This window comes from Gorilla gorilla, chromosome 4 (genome assembly GCF_029281585.2).
Source record: "Gorilla gorilla gorilla isolate KB3781 chromosome 4, NHGRI_mGorGor1-v2.1_pri, whole genome shotgun sequence".
Lineage (NCBI taxonomy): Eukaryota > Metazoa > Chordata > Mammalia > Primates > Hominidae > Gorilla > Gorilla gorilla.
In genome coordinates this window covers 56,678,140-56,699,893 of record NC_073228.2, presented here as the reverse complement: position 1 = coordinate 56,699,893, position 21,754 = coordinate 56,678,140, and the positions used below count along the sequence as shown (strand labels likewise).

General features: G+C 36.2%; 1 protein-coding gene across 1 annotated transcript in view; it reads left to right on the top strand.

Moving 5' to 3' along the window:
- Positions 1-21,754, top strand: part of LOC129533805 (neurofibromin-like) — a 170,391-nt gene that overhangs the window by 115,525 nt on the left and 33,112 nt on the right. The window contains exons 8-11 of the mRNA XM_063706522.1: positions 4,716-4,858; positions 7,735-7,818; positions 11,906-12,096; positions 18,632-18,738. Coding sequence (XP_063562592.1) covers positions 4,778-4,858; positions 7,735-7,818; positions 11,906-12,096; positions 18,632-18,738 — 463 coding nt within the window. The 5' untranslated portion in view covers positions 4,716-4,777. The remainder of the gene's footprint in view (positions 1-4,715; positions 4,859-7,734; positions 7,819-11,905; positions 12,097-18,631; positions 18,739-21,754) is intronic.

The window sequence follows — 21,754 nt, the reverse complement described above, 5'->3', positions numbered from 1 at the left end:
AAAAAAAAATACAGTGATGCTCCACATAATGACGTTTTGGTCAATGATGGACTGCATATGTAATGGGAGTCCCTTAGTATTATAATACGGTATCATTACCTTTTCTATGTTTAGATACACAAACACCATGTGTTCAAGTTGCCAAGAGTATTCAGTACAGTAACATGCTGTACAGTTTTGTACCCTGTATACCATATAGCTTAGAGGTATGGCAGGCTATACTATCTAGGACTGTATAAGTACACTCTGTGATGTTCACATGACAGTGGAATCATGTAAGGACACATTTCTCAGAACATACCCCATCACTAAATAGATTTAATGATTCCTATTAATGTGGATGTCTCTCCAGTTATTTTGATAATCTGAAGCATATTCTCTAGTATATCCTCCAGGAAAAGGGAACAAAATTTCCAGGGTTCTTGCAGTTTAGCACAGTTTGTCATTGCTATAAAATTGTCTCTCAGTATCTGGGACATTGGTTCCAGGAACCCCCATGGATGGTGAAATCTGCAGATGCTCAAGTCCCTGATATGAAATGGTGTGGTATTTGCATATAGCCTACACGTATCCTCCTGTGCACTTTAAATCATCCCTTGATTACTTATAGTACTTAATACAATGTAATACTATATAAATAGTTGTTATACACTATTGTTTAGGGAATGATGACAAAAAGTCTGTGCCTGTTCAGTACAGACATATTAAAATTTATTTTTTGATCTGCAGTTTGTTGAATGCATAGATGGAGAACTCATGGACTCAGAAGGCTGACTGTATTTGAATTCAGTTTGGCTAGATATAAAATCCTTGGTTTATGTTTTCTTTTTTTTTATTATACTTTAAGTTCTAGGGTACATGTGCACAACGTGCAGGTTTGTGACATATGTATACATGTGCCATGTTGGTGTGCTGCACCCATTAACTCGTCATTTACATTAGGTATATCTCCTAATGCTATCCCTCCCCCCTCCCCCCACCCCACGACAGGCCCCGGTGTGTGATGTTCCCCTTCATGTGTGGTTTATGTTTTCTTTAAATATCTTAAATTTATTTTACTTTATTGTTTTCTGACATAAAATTTTGTCAAAGTCTGATGAGAGTCTAATTTTTGGGTTTTTTTGTATAAATAATTCCCTCTTTCTGCCTGTAAGTTCGAAAGATTTTTTTTTCTTGTTCACAGAAGTTCAAAATATGTTCAGGTGTTGGTCATTCTGGGTCACTTTTCCAGGTGTGTGGTATGCACATTAAAGATACAGTTTCGAGTTTTTAAAAATTTCAATAATAATGTCAGCAAAGTTTTCTTGAATTCTAGTTTTTAATATCCATTTTATTCCATTGGTTTGGTTTCTTTCTTTGGTGACTCCTGTTGTATGTATGTTGGATCTTCTTTTTCTATCTTTTTTGTCACTTTATTGTAAATCTTTATTATCTCATATGTAATTTCTTTTTTATATTACAACTTTCCTCCTTAGTCCCCCCTTTTTTTCCAACATTTGTTTACTCTTAAAGCATTATCTTCTGTGTTAATTCACTCTTGTGTATCTTCTGCTTAGTTTTCAATTCTGAAATGATTTATCTTCTCATTCTTTCTTGAGTTCTATCAACTTATTTCTATCTGTAATTCTTATTTGTGTTATTCCACATCTTTTGTCATTTTCTTAATTTCTCTTGGCTCACTTTGAAATAATTTATAGTTTTCATCTGTTGGTGGATATGTCTTTTTGGATACTTTGATTTTCTGTTGTTTAGACCCTTATTTTTATGTTTTTCTGTTTCCTACTCCTTTTTCTTATAATAACTTTACATATTATTTGACCATAGTACTTCTCTGTTGGCTCATTTTTATGTGAAATTAATTTTTCTGAATTGGTAGGAGGGATTTGTAGGCCAGGATAGCTTTGTAGCTTTATGGCTCTAGAGCTTATTCTTTTTTTATTTTCATGAAATAAAAACAAATGGTCTCATTCTTTCAGAGCTCTCTTGTTCATCTTTCTCTTTTTCATTTTTATTTGGACCTTTTTCCTTTTCTCCCTTTACCCCTGTTTTCAATTTGGAGTTTATTCTCAGCAGTTTCTTCTGAGTGTGGGCTAGAACTGTGCTGTCCAGTCAGATCTAATAATTACATGTGTGGCTACTTAAAGCTAAATTTAAATAAACTTTATTTAATAGTAACAAATAAACTTTAAGCTTTTGATTTCTTATCTATACCAGCTATGTTACAAGTGGTTAATAGCTACATGTGACGACTAGTGGCTGTTGTATTGGGCATTGCCCATGTAGAGCAATATCATTACCACAGCAAATCCGATTAGACAGTGATGCTTTTGAGTGTGCTCCATTCTCTTGAGACTTTTATCATAGGCCTTTTTCATTCATCTGCAAATTGCAATGAGCATAACTACCCTCTGTTTTGGCTAATATTCCTAAATTGGGCTGCTGTGCTTTTTATTAAGGATGCAGTACATTGGGAATCTCCTCTTGTCAGATCCATTTTACATTCTCCTTCCACCTGCTTTCTCTTGCATAGATGCTTATACCACACCAGTATTTTTGTTTTTTGTTTTCCAGACACAGGATCTCGCTCTGTTGCCCAGGCTGGAGTGCAGTGGCTAGATCACAGCAACTTTCTGGGCTCAAGCAGTCCTCCTGCCTCAGCCTCTTGAGTAGCTGGATTACAGGCACACACTACCAAGCCTAGATTTTTTTTTTTTAAAGTAAAGATGTCTCACTCTGTTGCCCAGGCTGGTGTTGAACTCCTGGACTCAAGCAGTCCTCCTGCCTCAGCCTCTCAAAGTGCTCGGATTACAGGCATGAGCTATCGCTCATGTCGCCAACCAGTTTTGTAGCTGTAAATGGTTTGTTTCTATTTGTTCACTTCTCTGGGTTTGGGAATGAGGGGCCTTGTCCCTTCATTTTCATGTAGATGTTCATCAGTTTGTGGTTTTACTAGAGAAATTCTAGTTTATTTGATTTTTTTTTTTTTTTGAGACAGAGTCTCTGTTGCCTAGGCTGGAGTGCAGTGGTGCGATCTCAGCTCACTGCAACCTCCACCTGCTGTTCAAGCCGTTCTCGTGCCTCAGCCTCCCTAGTAGCTGGGATTACAGGCATGTGCCACCGCACTCAGCTAATTTTTTGTATTTTTAGTAAAGACAGGGTTTCACCATGTTGGCCAGGCTGGTCTTGAACTTTTGACCTCAAGTGATCTGCCTGCCTTGGCCTCCCAAAGTTCTGGGATTACAAATGTGAGCCACCGCACCTGGCCGTTTCTCTGATTTTTATGGGATACTTAGGGAGATTCACAAGCTGCATTTTAGCTCCTGCTGTCTTCTAAAAGTTCCATTTTTGGCCTTTCAGGTTTTTTTCCTCCATAATCTTTATAATTAACATTACGAAGTTCTGTAGTTTCTGTTCTGCCCCCTCCTTTACACTCTAAAAATGCTCCCCCCGCCCACCCATTTCATTTAGTATTTCCTTTTTTTTTTTTTTAATTTGAGATGGAGTCTCGCTCGATCACCAGGCTGGAGTGCAGTGGCGTAATCTCGGCTCACTGCAATCTCTGCCTCCTGGGTTCACGCTATTCTCCTGCCTCAGCCTCCCGACTAGCTTGGATTACAGGTGCGTGGCACTACACCCAGCTAATTTTTGTATTTTTAGTAGAGTCTGGGTTCACCATGTTGGCCAGGATGGTCTCAATCTCCTGACCTCATGGTCTGCCAACCTTGGCCTCCCAAAGTGCTGGGATGAGCCACCGTGCCCAGCCTATTTAGTATTTCTTTACTATCAAAATAATCATCCATTATTAACTGATTGAGCAAACTTGGGCATGCCCCTCGGTCTCTTTCCGCCTTTAGTTGTACTGTGTTAAAAATGAGAAAGTTACATTCAGGTTTGTTTTTTTCACAGAGGAACATTGCTAGGTTTCTCTGTTAACATTAGCAGGGTTTAATATTAACAGTAAGTATGTCCATGATGCTTTAAATACAGAATGCTATTTTTGAGCAGAGTAGAGATGAACTTCTGGACAGTGGAACTTAACTCATTCACAGAGAAATGTAAATGTGATCTTCTCATAGAATATTTTTTCTCATGGGATTTATCTACTTGTGTTCTGTTATCCCTTCAGTTGTGTAGCTGAGGGTGCTTATCTTACTGAGTCAGTCTTATTTTTTTTTCCCAGGTTTTATAGTTTGTTCTTGCTTCTGAACAATCAGCAGTTGTTTGCCATTATTGACTAGGGGTCTAGGGCATAGATTTTCTTGATCTGTTTTTCTTTGAATGTTTGAGTTCAATGGATAAGGGAAACGGTTGTATGCATTTTATTGCAGACATTCTCTGAAATAATTTTTAGCCACAAGGAGATAGCTCTATTTCTGTGAGTCATCATTTCTTCTTATATAGTGCTGGGTAAAGAATTTAATTTTGTAGATAGAGATTTATGACTTCCAGAAAGAAAGCTGCAAAAATGGAAGTTTCCAAAGAATTTAAGATTTGCTATAATAAATGCTATCATATATTGGTGTTTGAGATGCAGATATACATATCTGTGTATCATATATTGGAGTTTGATTGAAAATCGGAGTTTGAGATGCAAATATAGGTATCTGTGGTTGATGCAGTTTTCCTAAAACGTCATGATTTTCAATGGCAAGTAAGTTATTTATAGTCTTTTTAAGGATAAGCTCTTAACGTGTTTTTTTTCTTTTTTTTTTCAGCTTCCAATAAAAATAGGACAGCAGAACACACATACCAAAGTCAGTACTGAGCACAACAAGGAATGTCTAATCAATATTTCCAAATACAAGTTTTCTTTGGTTATAAGCGGTCTCACTACTGTTTAAAGAATGTTAACAATATGGTGAGTATTTGGGTTACTGTGTTTTGGGGAATTTGCTTTCTTTTGTTTTTGATTAAAAAGTTTAGAACAGCATATTTTGAAGTGTGGAAAGTGATTTTCTGTGGACTTTGGATATAACCATTAATCTTATTTTGTTTACGAGCACAGATAACCTTTTTAATTTTATTTTGTCAAATTTTTAATCAGCTGGGTTTTAGATTCAGTGAGTACAACTGTAACTTTCATTTTAATTTATTATTTCCCTTAGAAACATCTCCTATCCTTTGTGACCATGTCTCCTGTTCCAGTATGTTTCTTGAATTAGGAATTCCTAGAGCTTTTGTGGCATACATGAATTGACCACAGTAATCTATTACACATATTTTTCTTTAGCATCTTGTTGGAATTTACATATGATTGTCCCAGCCCTAAGTAGATGATAAAATATGATCTCATAGTCCTAAAATGTGGATTGATTTTTTTATGAAGATATTAATGTGTTTTTTCTTCCTTCTGTAACCTGTGACAGATTCTGTAGTAGTTACCCTGTTGTTGAAACAGTTTTTCTCAAATACCAGTTTCATCAAATAATTCTACTGTTAAAAGCTCATAATTTCTTTCTTCTTCCCATTTTCTAAAATCGATTGACATTTCCTAGACTTCAGAGTACTCCAACTGTTCTCCCTCTGTACCTTTGAACATATAACATCTTTTATCTTTCTCAAGTGATCCCTTCCTCTCCCTAAATTCCTATTTAACATCTCCATTCCAAGCTGTTTCAAACTAACATACTGCGTTCATGGCAACTGATGTGGATTTTTCTTGATTAACTCTGAACTCTCTGCCGGTCTTTAGCATTTATTTATTTATGAATGAATGAATAAATGAATGAATGAATGAATGACAGGGTCTCATTCTGTCGCCCAGGCTGGAGTGCAGTGGCACAATCTCGGCTCACTGTAACCTCCCCCTCCCCAGTTCAAGTGATTCTGCTGCCTCAGGCTCCCCAGTATCTGGAATTACAGGCATGTGCCACCATGCTTGGCTAATTTTTTTGTATTTTTAGTAGAGATGAGGTTTCACTATTTTGGCCAGGCTGGTCTCAAACTCCTGACCTTAGGTGATCCACCTGCCTCGGCCTCCCAGAGTGCTGGGATTACAGGTGTGAGCCACCACGCCCAGCCTGCATTTATAATCCCAGTTTGTGTTTGTTTGTATTGAGTTGTGAAACAACTTCTGGTTATAGATTGTGAAGATTGTTCCCCCTTCCTTTTTTTTTGAGATGGTCCTTAGGTTTATTAGATAATATTCTAGTATGACATTGAAAAGACATGAAATTACCTTTTTGCCTTATTCCCATATTTTAGATACTTTTTCTCTTGTTCTATTTTATTTTTTAATTGACATACAATAATTGTACATGTTTATGGGTACATATTGATGTTTCAATACATATAATACATAGTGATCCCACTAGGGTAATTAGCATATCCATCATCTCAACATTTATCATTTCTTTGTGTTGGGAATATTGAATATTCTCTTGTTATTTGAAACTATATAATGTTAACTATAGGCCAGGCGCGGTGGCTCACGCCTGTAATCCCAACACTTTGGGAGGCCAAGACGGGCGGATCATGAGGTCAGGAGATCCTGTCTAACATGGTGAAACCCCATCTCTACTAAAAAAAAAATACAAAAACGTAGCGGGATGTGGCGGCATGTGCCTGTAGTCCCAGCTACTCAGGAGGCTGAGACAGGAGAATGGCGTGAACCTGGGAGGCGGAGCTTGTAGTGAGCCGAGATGCGCCACTGCACTCCAGCCTGGGTGACAGAGTGAGACTCCTTCTCAAAAAAAAAAAAAAAAAAAGTTAAGTATATAGTGTTAACATAGTCATTCTACAGTAGTACAGAACACTAAGTCTTATTCTTCCTATAAAGCTGCATTTCGGTATCCTTTAACAAATCTCTACCCACCCCGATTCCCCCTACCCGACCCTTCCTTCCTCTAGTGTCCTCTCTTCTACTTTTTACTCTTTTTAGCTTCCACATATGAGTGAGAGCATGTGGTGTTTAACTTTTTGTTTGCATCATCCTTGGTGTGTTTCCTTTTAAGAAAGTTGCTTACACAATACCCTAAACTTACAAAACTAGTAAACTGGAGGTGTAGAAAATCATTTACCTTCTTTATGGAAAAAATTAGTATTTTCCCCCCAAAATCAGGACCATTTATAAATACGTAAAGAGATTTACGGAAAGACATTTAACATTTTTTGTAGCTCCTCTGTTGCAGTGTGTGGGGCACAGTTTAGTATTTGCACGTATGAATATGTGGCTGTGTTCCCAGTTAGATTGAAATATTTTAATATTTGGGACCCTCTTTTCAAAACAAAACAGCATTGTTATATTGGCTTTCATTTAGTGCTTATTAAATAAGTTTTCAAAACCATAGTCTCTTGTTAATAAATACATATGTAGTATTCATTTTGAGGATAGTGAGTACTCAAAATTCACTGTGGTGCTATAGCATGTTTTTGCTATAAAAATTAAGACTTTGATTATTTCGTGGCATAAAAGTATAGTTAAATCCCCAATTCAAGATTCTGGTACAGATCTGTATGCGTGTCTAAATCCTACATATTTTTAAAGCATGAAGCAAAACAGCATCTTTTACTGTTAAAAGGTTAATGGCAGACTCTAATAAATGCCATTTCTGTTTGCCTTAGAATTTAGTTTTTATGAGGATTAGGATAAAATCAAATAATATATTTAGGTATAGCATAATCTGGGAGATAGAAGACTATTGTTGGTCTTTTAGTCTTTCACTTTTCAGATGTGTGTTGATTGGTAGCAGAAAGTGAAACTAACTTTTATGCTCTGAATATCTTTTCTGTTAGAGAATATTTGGAGAAGCTGCTGAAAAAAATTTATATCTCTCTCAGTTGATTATATTGGATACACTGGAAAAATGTCTTGCTGGGGTAAGTAAATTGATCTTTAGCAGGCAGGCTTTGTGAATTTAATCTTGAGAATGATCTTATGTCCCAAAGTACAGATGTGGACCAAGAGGACAGTCATATGGACTTTTGTCTGAGACATATGAATATGAGTTTTGTTAATATAGCTGACCTGGTGACAGACAATTTTTCATGAGAAAATTCTCTCATCTTTTGTAAATTAAACAGATATTAAGTTTACTTATAAAATGTTATGTTTCAGCCACATATCTGTCTCTCAGGTTTTAAGGAAATATTTTATGAAGAGATCACTATTTGATTTAACGGATCTCTCAGAGAGTTGTGGGAGAATGGGATTCAGAAGACCAACAGTAATCTTGTATTTCCTCCTATATGAATATGATTTTAATATTCTACTTTTCAAATTTATGTAAATGAGAACTTAAAAATTAAACCTATTAAGGATAGATATTACCTTGAGAACACTTGTTTTATGTAGACACACACATATGCGATAGGTATGTGGAGGAGGAGAGTACCAAACAATTATTTCTCTGGTTTCCTGTAAGTCGTTACCACAGTGTATTTCAACCATGACTTAATTTGAACTTTTTCAAGAGTATTTCTATTGTGTAAAGAAAGTATTTCTATACATCATTATCCTTAATTCTTCCTGGAACATGGTAAGAGTTTATATAAATATATAAATTAAATACCTCCGTTTTAATGATCTGCCTAGTCCATGTGTATTGAAATTAACTCATTTTGTATGTTCTCTCTTCCTTTGGCTCAGAATTCAGAATTTTGCTTTTATTCAGAATTGCTTCCCTCTTCACATTATGTTGCAGTTCTCTATAGTAAAACTAGTTGAAAGAGACCTTAATATATGAGGACTGATAGTGTGGTTGAGAAGTGTTGGTGGAAGCATTGGGATAGGGAGTTGAAAAAAAAAATTAAATCGACACAACTGTGTAACCCTAGGGAAGGCTGTAAGCCAAAAAATCTAAGCATAATATATATATATGTATTTTTCCTTTGAGACAGAGTCTCAGTCTGTGGCACAGGCTGAAGTGCAGTGGCACCCTCTCAGCTCACTGTAACTCCACTTCCAGGGTTCAAGCTATTCTCATGCCTCAGCCTCCCAAGCAGCTGGGATTACAGGCATGCACCACCATGCCCAGCTAATTCTTTTGTATTTTCATTAGCCATGGGGGTTCACTGTGTTGGTCAGGCTAGTTTTGAACTCCTTTCCTCAAGTGATCTGCCCATTTTAGCCTCCCAAAGTCCTGGGATTATGGATGTGAACCACCGTGCCTGCCCTAAGCATAATATTTTAAATTTTCTTATTGACCCTTGACCATATTCCAAAATTGTGGAGACAGTGTTTATAAGTTTTCTACTTAAAATCGAAGGTGAGCTAGTTGTTTTTGCATGGTATTTTCCGTTAACTTGTGATATGCTGTTGTTCATATGTAAAATGGAGTGAAAGAGCAAAAGAGCTGCTACATAGGATGATGGAACTGGGAAGGTGGGCAAATTTTAAACTTTTCTTGAATCAGTTTTTTCCAGTGGTCTTATTACTTTGACTGCAAATTACCAGTATATCAGCCACACCCATGACTGAATGGTGGGGCGTGGGATCATTTATTGCCTTGTTCAGTTTCACAGCTTTTCTCCATTAACATTTGTAATTGAGAGGTAATGATAAATGTATTTTGGAGAATGATTACTGATATTATTGGCCTCTGTTTGATTTACTGCTCTTTGAAGATAGCCTAATAGAAATGCTAATAAGTGGGCCTAGTATAACTTATATAATGCATATTATCTTGCCGTGCTCTACTGTTGAAAAATGTGTATGCTTTTTCATTAAATTTATGATTTAAAAAATAATGCAATTTATATTATTGAACAATTGTTTTACTTCCTTCAGTGATTTTACAGATGTTTCTTGCTTCTTAGTTTTAAATCAAAGTAAATTGAGGCAGTTTAAGAAGAACGGAGCTCACAAGTACACGTTTGTCATATACATAGTTGGAATAGTTAAGTGAAAGAAAAATACTTACCAATATGTTACGACTGAAATTTTGTAGAATTTGAGGAATCTGAAGTATTTTTGTTCCTGTGAATATGACTATTATTTAAGATTTAATACTTCTCAGATTTTTATTTGTTAGAGTTAACATCTGTATTGTTTGGTTAGCCTATAAACAAGAAATAGGCATTGTAATGTGAATTCACAGGTTTTTTTGAAGTCTGTTTATGTACTGTCCCTATGTTCCAGTGTATTTGCATCTGAGAGTGCTTGGATTGCAGTTAGAGAATTGAGCGTAGCATACAATTGTATACATTTTTGTTCTTTGCCATCTTGCTCAGTGTTATTAAAATTCTTATCTGCATATAGTTATCAAGACTGTTAGGTGAAATAGTGGTGTGGAACAGCATACCTACAGGATAGCTTATCCATTGATTGTGTGTTAATTGTAAAGTATATATTTACTTTACAAAGTAGAGATTTCACTGTTAACACCAAAGTTATCAAACTTGGTGTCAGTGACGGGACCACCTGGCCTTATGTTCTCATGGTGTGATGTAATATAACCTATAGTGAATCCCCTAAACTGTTTAACCTCAATCTAATCAGACTATTAGGTTTAAATTTTAGCTTACAGAAAATATACAGGCCGGGCGCCGTGGCTCACGCCTGGAATCCCAGCACTTTGGGAGATCGAGACAGGCGGATAGCTTGAGGTCAGGAATCCAAGACCAGCCTGGCCAACAGGACAAAACCCCATATCTGCTAAAAATACAAAAATTAGCCAGATGTGGTGGCGCATGTCTGTAGTCCCAGCTACTTGGGAGGCTGAGGCAGGAGAATCACTTGAAACCAGGAGGCAGAGGTTGGAGTGAGCCAAGATTGTGCCACTGCACTCCAGCCTGGGCCATAGGGCGAGACTCCGTCTCAAAAAAAAAAAAGAAAAAAGAAAATATACAATACAGTAACTAGAAGAGCAAATCAACCCATGTCCCTGGAAAATAATTAAATCAAGGATATGGAACGTTCTGTAAGGCAGCTGGCCCACTTAAATTCATGGGAAATAAGAGTGTTGAATACGGGCCAGGCGTGGTGGCTCACGCCTGTAATGCCAGCACTTTGGGAGGCCCAGGAGGGTAGATCACTTGAGGTCAGGAGTTCGAGACCAGCCTAGCCAACATGGCAAAACCCCCGTCTCTACTAAAAATACAAAAATTAGCTGGGCATGGTGGTGGGTGCCCGTAATCCCAGCTATTTGGGAGGCTGAGGCAGGAGAATTGCTTCAACCCTGGAGGTGGAAGTTGCAGTGAGCTGAGATTGCGCCCTTGCATGGAATAGTGAAACTAAGGAAACATCATGTTGCAATTGGTGAACTTTTTTGGATCCTTATTGAATAAAAATGCCTATGAAGGACATTTTGGGGGCAGTGGTGAAATTTGAATTCAGACTTGGTATTAGATGATACAAGGGAATTGTTTATTTTTCCTTGGTGTGTTAATTGTATTGAAGTTACATTAGAGAAAATTCTTACTTTTAAGAGATGCCAAGGCACATGGGGTGAAGTATTCTATTTATAACTTACTTTGAAAAGATTTAACCAAAATAAAATTACTTTGAGTAAGTAGTGTCTGTTTCGGTCAGTCTGCACAAAAGCAAGTGTGATGGCTCACCCAGGAATTTACTTAAATGGTAAGACAGATGACACAATGCACTCATCAATCAACATGAGTTAAGTCGATTCTGTAATTGTAGAACTCACAGCAAACTGGGGATTCCCGGGGAAGGGCTCATTTGATGAACAAGAGAGCAAGCAGGAATGGGAGGACTAGTAAGGATGGCAGGGGGATTGAACTTTAATTGTGATTATGGGGTCACAGATGGAACCATCCTCTTTATTAAGCTATCTATAGAAAGATGTAGCAAATATGATGAAACGTTAACAGTTGTTAAATCTAGGTGGTGTGTATGTAAGGTGTTCGTTATTTTTGTTCTGTGTGTGTGTTTGAAAATTTTCATAATAGAAAATGCTTACAGGTAAAATTAAAGTTTAGAATAATGTGATTATTTCGATTTTAGCAACCAAAGGACACAATGAGATTAGATGAAACGATGCTGGTCAAACAGTTGCTGCCAGAAATCTGCCATTTTCTTCACACCTGTCGTGAAGGAAACCAGTGTGCAGCTGAACTTTGGAATTGTGCCTCTGGGGTTTTATTTTCTCTCAGCTGCAACAACTTCAATGCAGTCTTTAGTCGCATTTCTACCAGGTTAGTGTGTAAATTCCACATGGGACTACTGAAGTAATATGAATATTAGAAGTCTTGTTTTTTGTCTACATAAAAATAAAAAGTTAATGGAAATGAGGTTTTTTTGTTTTTGAGACAAGTTCTGTTGCCCCTCACAGCAGTTTCGACCTCCCAGGCTTAGGTGATCCTCCTACCTCAGCCTCCAGAGAAATGAGTTTGTCTGCGCTTTCGTAGAAATTTTATGCATTAATATCTTTGACATTTTAATTATGTAATATTGTGATATTGATATGTGCAGTTAAATGAGAGCACTGTTATGAATGTGAAAGTCTAAATTTCAGATAAAAATATCTGCCGTGAGCAGGCTTTAAAAAACAATACTAGGTATGAACTTTTGGTTTGGCTTTTTAAACATATTATCCCTTTAAATGAAACTACCCAATCAGATGGAATAATTAATGAGAGTCGTCAAAATTCAAATACTTTCACAACTCTACCCTTTATCACAAGATCTTAGGTTACCAAAAAACAAAACAAAAACAAAAACAAAAAAAACCTAAGTGATGTGAAAACACAAGGAAGTGAATAATTGCAAAGTAGAATTCTCCAGAAAGTGGACTGCATTTTAAAGGTATGTAAAATACTGCCATTTATTGAGTATTTACAGCATTTCCTTTGCTGTCTCATCCTCACAGTAACCCTGATGATACCTCCCTCATTTTACAGGTGAGCAAACTAATACTCAAAAAAGTTCAGGTGATGTGCCAAATAATGGAGGACCCAAAATTTCTAAGTCAGGCTGGCTTCAGAATTTATATTAGTTTCACTATACCAGATTGCTTCCCTGTCTATTTTAGCCACATTTTGATGAAATCCGTTTTATAAAATATACTTCTGTTTTTAAAGATGTATCAAAAATATAATTTAAGCTTTTATTGGTGACTCAAAATCATCCTGAGCATTAGTTGTGATATGCTACATACAGGTGGAGAAATTACTATAGGTAGTGCCCTATGGGATAGAATTATAAGTGACAGTAGCAAGTAGCTGCAAATTGTTGTTATGCACATGATTTGCCTTTCTAAGGCAAGTAAAGTCAAATGGGTTGTTAACTTAATTAGAAACTATAGCACAAATTATTTAGTGATTCGTGAATCGAAGACTAATACCGAATAGAGAAAAACAATCCTCTTTGTTGGTGCCTGCATCTTTGGCTCGTCAGTGTTGTACGAACAGTGGACTTTGATTAGTCAGATTTACTGATTCCCTTGTTGTTTTCCAGCAGGTGTGAAAGACAACATACATCACCATTTGAGAATTTGTGTTACGGTTTTTTGGGGGAATTGATTAACTTCAAAGTCCTGCAATCTTCTTAATCAACAATGACATTTCTATAATTAAAATCCTAGGCAGCAATATTTTTCAACCTCAATGCAATTCTTGATCCAAAGAAAATTAAAGTTTTATTTAATAGTATATTATTGATAATCTTGGGTAATATTTATATGGTAGAAAAATGTTTTCATGAAATCTTTTGAGCAGTAACATTTTATATTCTGAGTAATAATACAGTGGTTGAGTCAGCAAGGTAACAAATACCTAGAGAATAGGAGGGTGGAAAATTGTATTTAATAAAAAACACAAACCCTTTTCATTTAGGTGACTGCTAGGCCAGCCTTACTATTTGAAATACTTGTTACATTGAAGGTAGAAAGTGATACAAAAAAACCCAAATGTCTTTTAGTCTACCAATGCATGAACTGCCTTAGAGAACACAACAAATGTGCCACCTTGGAGAATTCTAGAAAATTTCTAGTCACCAAAGGTTTTACTTTATGGGATTTTGCAGCATTAGCACATGTAAAAATAGCAACTTTTGTTTATTTCCTGAATCTGGTTCACTGTTGCCGGAATAGAAACCAAGTGTCTAAAATTTTATTAGCTTTCAGAGGACAGACCGCTCAGAAATGGCATCTGTGAAATAACATTGTTTCAAACAACTGCATTTGCAGTTTCGTTTAGCTTGTATCAGAAATAGGAGCTGATCTTGTGATCACTCACTTAAAAGACCATTATGATGGTTTAGTTTAGGTGGGAACATCTTATGCTGTCATAGTATTAGGTGACTTAAAATATGTGTGTGGCTTGAATGGTAGTTCTTTCTAAAGATTGATTTTATATTTTATATATAATAGATGAATCAGTATCATGAAGATGTTTCGTGTTTCTCCATTCTCCCCGTCAGTGTTTCTCCTTTAAGATTAAGATTTGGTTTTTATATTTCTGACCTTTACTTTTCTTTAGGGGAAGATAGGCTATAGATTTATTTCTTTTATGTTTTTGAGACACAGACTCTCTCTGTCACCTAGTCTGGAGTGCAGTGATGTGAACATGTCTCACTGCAGCCTCGACCTCCTGGGCTCAAGAGATCCTCCCACCTCAGCCTCTTGAGTAGCCAGGACTACAGGCACGTGCCACCATGCCTGGCTAGTTTCTTTAATTTTTTTATAGAGACAGGGTCTTGCCATGTTGCCCAGGCTTGTCTTGAACCCCTGGGCTCAAGGGATCCTCCTGCCTTGGCCTCCCAAAGTGTTGGGATTACAGGGTGTGAGCTACCATGCCTGGCTGGCTATAAATCTTAAGATAGCTTTATTTTTCTCTGGGAGTATACCATTTTCTGTGGCTCATAGTATTTATGTAGCGGAGTAACTGCTTTCTTCACAGAATTACTCCACAAATGCAGTTGATCTAGTTGTTTTGCATGAGAAGGTGCTTCAGAATATCTAATTTGATATACCACCAGAAGCAGAAAACTCAATGACTTTAAAAGTCATTTGGTTCTTTACAGTTTACTATTTGGTTCTATATAAATCTGTTTGTTATGATTTTTTACTCCTGTTTTAAAAATAGTTTTCAGTTTTTGTATATGTCTCTGATCATTTAAAATATATTTTACGTTCTCTTTAGTATTGTTTAATATTGATTTGTTTGTGCTGATGCATTCATAGTGAATTGTTTCATCTCAGTTTTGGAATCCTCGATTGCAAAGTTATCTTTAGTGTGGCCTGTATTTTGTTTGAGAATCCTTGTAGCCTTGGGCTGAGAGAGTGTTCTAGTGATGGTTTTGCATTTGCATTTGCCAAGTGCCCAGTTCTGGAGCTATTTTTTTCTTAATTTCTCAGTCCCAGCCTGTATGGGCAGTATAAATTTGAACCCTAAACTCGTAGAAGGTAAACAGCTCTAGATGACTTTTTTCACTTTATCCAAAGTTTAGGCAGAGCAGGTGAGCTTCTTTGTGCTGGTAGGTTTTTTTCTTTTTTTGTTTGTTTTTTCTTTTTTTTGTGGGGAGTGGGGGCGGCTGGGGGAGTGCATTGTTCTTTCTAGTTCATGTTTTATGCAGGGCCCAAGTTAGAATCCTGAATTATTAGGGTACAAGGCTTTATATCTAGTCTCCATGTGGATGTTAAGCCCCAAGCTCCTAGGTTAAGGAGATCAAAAACCTCACTCATCTTTCCTTTGTTGCAGGGCCGGGTCATGTACTCGTGCACTTAACTCTCCGGTTTTCAGTTTTCTTCTTCTTTTCGGGACCTGTACATTTAAAATATCTTTCAGTATGCCTAGTCTTTCTAGCTGTTTTAGTGATAGGTTTTCTACTCTTCATTTCTTTTGCTCAGACTACCCTTTATTTGATTTCTCTGCTTCGGAAATGATGTTTAACCTTCACAAAATACCTGCTCCCTATAAGGGTACCAGACTATAAAAGGGACAAGATTTTTCTCCCATTTTTCACAAACAACCACAAGAGTCAACTTTTCAGAAGTTGGTGTTGCTGATCTGTGATGTTGTGTTTTCTAAGGATCCGTACTCCATATTTCTAAGCGCTTTGCAGCATCTGTGGAATTTTTAGCATTGAGGACAACCTCATTCCCAGCTTGAAATGCTGAGCTTTTCTTACCCTGATGATAGGAAGAGAGTTCATATAAGTGCTTAGAATAGTTGTACTGTTAGCTGTAGTCTAGTTAAAGCTAAAGTGAGTGAAAGGAGAATTTGAGAAGGAAGAATGGGATTGATTACATTCTTATCAACTGAAGGTTTAGTGTGATGATTAATAACTCCTTTGCAAATTGCACTAAATGATTGAAATTCAAGTTAATTCGTATAAATTATAAGACCATATAGTATTTGTGCCTTTTCACCGTAGCTCTATTGCTGCATTTATAAAAGTTTGCAATTTAATTGTGCTGCTTATATTTTTGATGTCTATTAATATGCATAATGAGTATGCCTCATTAGGTAGCATAATTTAATAGATTAACAATACCAACTTTTGAAAATCAGCACTGTGGTTTTTGGTGTAAAATGGAAGAAAAGTTTAATTCCTTTTATTAACATTTAGGCTAAGTGAATTTCTTTTATCAGTTTCAAAATATCTACATATCTGTTAAGTGTTAAATGTTTCTACATTTGTGATAACTTCATATTCAACATAAGAGAAGCTTGGGTTTAAACAGATACTCCTGTCTTTATAAGCTTACGTTCTACTGTGAAGGAGGGATATTAAGCAAATAATTACATAAACACGTGTACAAACTGTGAAAAGTGCAATGAAAAAAGGCTTACTCGGTTTTCAAATACAAAGTAAATGTACCCTGTGAATATAAAGTTTTGTTCGTGTTTCAAAAATCTAGTTGATAAAAGTAGAAGTTAGTAAAATCAAGCTTACTTATTATAGTTTTACTTTTAATTCAAGTTATACTTTTACTTGTAATTGGAAATATGAATTTTTAAAACTATTCATTGTGGAAAAATTAAAAAATACACATAGGAGAGAGAACAGTACTTCAAATCCCCACGCATCTCTTACCCCGCTTTAACTGTTTCCGGCATGCTATGGTTTCTCTTCCTCCCTTTTCAGTAATTTAAAGCAAACCCCAGATGTCATTTCACCTGTAAATATTTCAGTATATATCTCTAATAAATAGATTTTTAAGCATTTAACTATAATATTGTCATACCTATCAAGAATCATAATTCCTTAATATCATGCATTGCCCAATTTGTGTTTTTTTTCATTATCTCAGAAATGGCTTTTTTATTTGTTTTGTTCAAATTAAGATACAAACAGGATGCATACTTTGGAATTGGTTGATATTTCTCCTGAGCCTCTGTTAATCAGTATCATTTCTTCATTTCTTCACCTTGCTCTCCATTTTTTCCCATGCTGTTTATTTGTTGTACTGCGTTATTTGCCTTTCTACATTCTGTATTTGGGTTTCAATGGATTCAGGTTCATTTGGTTGGGGGGGACAAGAATACTTTACTGATGATGCTATGTGGTTCCTAATGAATCACATCAGGAAACATGTCCTATTATTGACTTCTAATGTTATGATCAGTGATAGGATTTCGATGTTAGCAGCATTATGCATTCATTATACAGTTTCCCATAAATTTTTACCTAATGTTTTTAGTAATCACTGATGATCACTGCCTGGATTCCACTTCACTGGGGGCTGCAAAATGAAAAGTTTTCTATTCTGTCATTCATTCTTTATTTTAAAATTGTGACTTCTATGAAAGATTTTTGCTTCATTGTGTGTTTTAGTTATCTTGCAATACAGTCCATGTAGGGAATGCAGGATACAGACTTGACTTTCATTATTCATTATCAGAATGAGTTGGTACCCTAACAGTTGCAAAAGGTTACCCATGAAGTTTTTTCTTTCAATATTATAATAGGCTCATGTATTTTAATTTATTGTATGTGTTTCCATTGTAGACATAATTCTTTTGATCCTCAGATTATCCCATTTGTGACGGTTGAGATGCCTAAAGTGCATACCTGTGTGATATTTGACATGACTCTGATAGTTGTTGATAGTTTCCATGTTTTCAAGCCCAAGGTGACCTGCCCTCACCTTGTGTATCTTTTGCCCCCATCCTGGAATTAACTAATTTTCCCAAAGAACCCTGGCGCCGAAAGTCGGAAATATCTAGACACCTCAATCTTAAGGATAAGGATGCTATGATGCTACGTTTACTGGATTATCATGGTTTCTTGTATCATATCCCTTAAGTTAGTTATGTTCCTTTAGGTTTTTATAAGAAATATTTATTGCCTTATTTTTATATGTGTCTTTACTCTTATGAACTCATCTTTGGGGGAAGAATCTGTTGAATTCAGAATTTAGAGATACCCTAAGACTTTTTTTGTTTTTGTTTTTTTTTAAGAGATAGGGCCCACTCTGTTACTCAGGCTGAAGTACAGTGGTGTGATCACAGCTCATTGCAGCTTCAAACTTCTAGGCTCAAGAGATCCTCCTCCCTTAGCCTCCTGAGTAGCTGGGCCTATAGGTGTGTGCCATCATGCCCAGCTAATTTTTGTATTTTTTTTAGAGATGATGTCTTGCTATGTTGCCCAGGCTGGTCTTGAACTCATGGCCTCAAGTGATCCTCCTGCCTTGGCCTCCCGAAGTGCTGGGATTACAGGTGTGAGATAGCACACCTGTCCCCTAATACTTAATTTGATAAGTTATTTTTGGTTTTTACTTTTTAGGTTACAGGAATTAACGGTTTGTTCAGAAGACAATGTTGGTGTTCATGATATAGAATTATATCAGTATATCAATGTGGATTGTGGAAAATTAAAACGACTCCTGAAGGGTAAGTTTAAATGTATAATATATCTGAAAAAAATCACTGGGTCAAAAACCAGTATCATGAATGTACTAATTATATTAATCGTGCTGAACTAGAACATCAAACTGGATTTTATAATGACATTTCCTTGTGAAATAACCAGTAATACATATGGTTAATTATTTTTCAATCTTTGAAAATAATGCAGTAGAGAAAATGAGCATTTTAAATCTTGGCAATGGAAAGTTTTGCTTAACTACCATTTTTGTTTTCAATACAGAGAATGCAAGGGTGCTATTATTTCATTTTTCTGGAATTTGATCTCTCAAGGCAGGCTATAGGTTACAGAAGCTATCTGTTTAGCTATTATAGCGCTTTACAAAATTGTCTGTAGTGGGATATCAAAGTTTTATTGCAGAATGGAACGAGGAGATTGTGATGTTATGGTGAGAGGATGAATTGAGCCAGAGATTTCATTTCTGACATTTCTGTTTTCAGCTCTCTACTGACTGACTTTACAGCATTACAAAGTCCCTTAACCTTCCATTGCCTGGTTTTGTCTCCTTGTAGAACAAGTCAGTAGTAGTTCCCCATGGTGATATTATAACACCTAATATGTGACTTTAAAGCTTTGGAAGTACTTTACATGATTATGTGGATTGAAATAAATGATCAGAAGGAATTGAGATATATTCTGTAGTAAGCAGTGATGTGTTCATGTAAATCAGATATCAGTGAGTATTCATAAACTGAGTATGAATATCTAAATTTCATTTTACAAAAAAATGTTTTTTAGTTTTTGGCATTATTAGACCCTGGCTAATTTAGATATGAAACCTTATACAGTTTACACATATTTTTATTTGTAACTTAAGGAATTGTCAAACAATAATAATTTTAATATCTGACCTAAAACAGATTGAATTATATTAGCTTCAGAAACGTTAGTTCTGCAATGTAGTTTTCAAAATACCTGGTTTTGTTTTCTTAATATTTGCTTTAAACTCAATAACTATCTCACCAGAGATGTAAAAAGGCAATACCTATATAGAGGAATAATATAAAGCTGTGCTCTATTCATATTACCCTTGTTCATTACCCTTGTTCATACTTTATGATTTTAGGTCATTACCATTGTGAAGCCAAGCAACAATTAATTCAGTAACCTTAATAAAGGAAAATATAGCGATGATTTTAGCTGTTATGCCAAGATACAAACATGTGGACAGCAATTATTTTAGATTATAATACACCGCCATTGAATTAATAGTTGAGATTTGCAAGATTTTAATATCTATTATTAAGTGTTGAGCAGTTGAGGAACTGAATGGTAAAATTTAGAGATCTCTGTGAATTAAAGTTAAGAAGTATTAGTGGGATTTTATGATTTTTCATAACTATTCAGTGATGTTTTGGAAACAAGTCTAGTCCAGGTTGCCTGTGAATAGATGTTTATAAAACAATAGAAATGTTCAATCCATAATAATTAATTGAAATGGCTCTTGTGTCCAAATAAGAGAAACTAATTGAATGTGTGGGTAAGTGACTTTCTTTTATACTGAAGTAACTTTCCCATTGAATGCAGCTCCCTCATAAACATAAATTTAGAATATATGCTGATAAATATATAAAGTATAAAACCAATATTAAATAGGCCAGCAAAAGATGGCTCTTGGTGACAGTGGTAGAAGGAATGCACCCTTTCAGTAATGAGTAGTAAAGGTAGTAATGTGTTTTAAATACAATTCAACAAGCATTTGTTGAGAAACTATGTATAAGAAGCCATGCTAAGTGCTGGAATTACAAAAATTAATAAAATATGGAATCTGTCCCTAAGGAGCTCATGGCATGGTTTATGAGACAAGTGATGTCATTATCAATTTATTTGTGGAAAAAAAACTATGATAAACTCAAATAGGGTGAGTGTAAAGTGAGAGAGGAAGTATATATTTGTTTGAGGGGATGAGAGATGAGCAAGATGTGAAGGTACAAGAATAGGTCAGATCATTTTAATAAAAATATGGCCAGGCCTGGTGGCTCACACATGTAATCCCCACACTTTGGGGAAGCCGAGGCAGGAGGATTGCTTGAGCCGGGGCAACATAGAGAGACTCCCATCTCTACAAAAAAAAAATATTAGCTGGGTGTGGTGACACGCACCTGTAGTCCCAGCTACTTGGGAGGCTGAGGTGGGAGGATCACTTCAGTCCAGGAAGAGGTTGAGGCTGCAGTAAGCTGTGATCGTGCCACTGCATTCCAGCCTGGGTAACAGAGTGAGATCCTGTCTCTGTCTCTCTCTCTGTCTCTCTCTCTCTCTCTGTCTCTCTCTCTCTCTCTCGATATACCTATCTGTATATAGATATATCCATCTATATGTATGTATCCAGATCTATCTATAGATATATCTGTATCTCTATAGATATATCGAGAGAGACAGAGAGAGAGAGAGAAACATTTGTTATATTTTCAGTCTGCACCGGGCTTTGCGCTATGCAGTTTGCATGCCTTTTCTCATCAATTCTTACAATAACCCTGTGACGCAATACTAGTATTAATATTATCATCTCTTGTGTAGATGAGGAAACTGAGGCCTAAGTAAATTTCCAAAGTCACAGAGCTAGTAATTGTTCAGTAAAGATTGAGTTCACATCTGCTCGTCTCTAGAACCAAAATACTTGACTGTTGTGCTTATGAGTTCTACGAAGCTTTATTTTAGTGGCCCTGGGAAGTGATAGAAAGGCTTTGAGGTAGGGAATACCTTAATCAGTATTTTATTTTAGATATACCCCTTTGCTTGAAATTTGCAGGATGGCTTGGTAGAGGGTTACCTGAACTTCTGGGACTTGGTTATACAGTAATATAAGTGAGAAATAATGAGAGTTGTGGAGATCCAGATGATGGAATGGGGTAGGGTAAGGATGGGGACCAGTTTGATAGGTATTTAAAGAAGTGGAGGCTGGGCGCAGTGGCTCCCGCCTGTGATCCCAGCACTTTGTTAGGCTAAGGTGGGCGGATCACTGAGGTTAGGAGTTCGAGACCA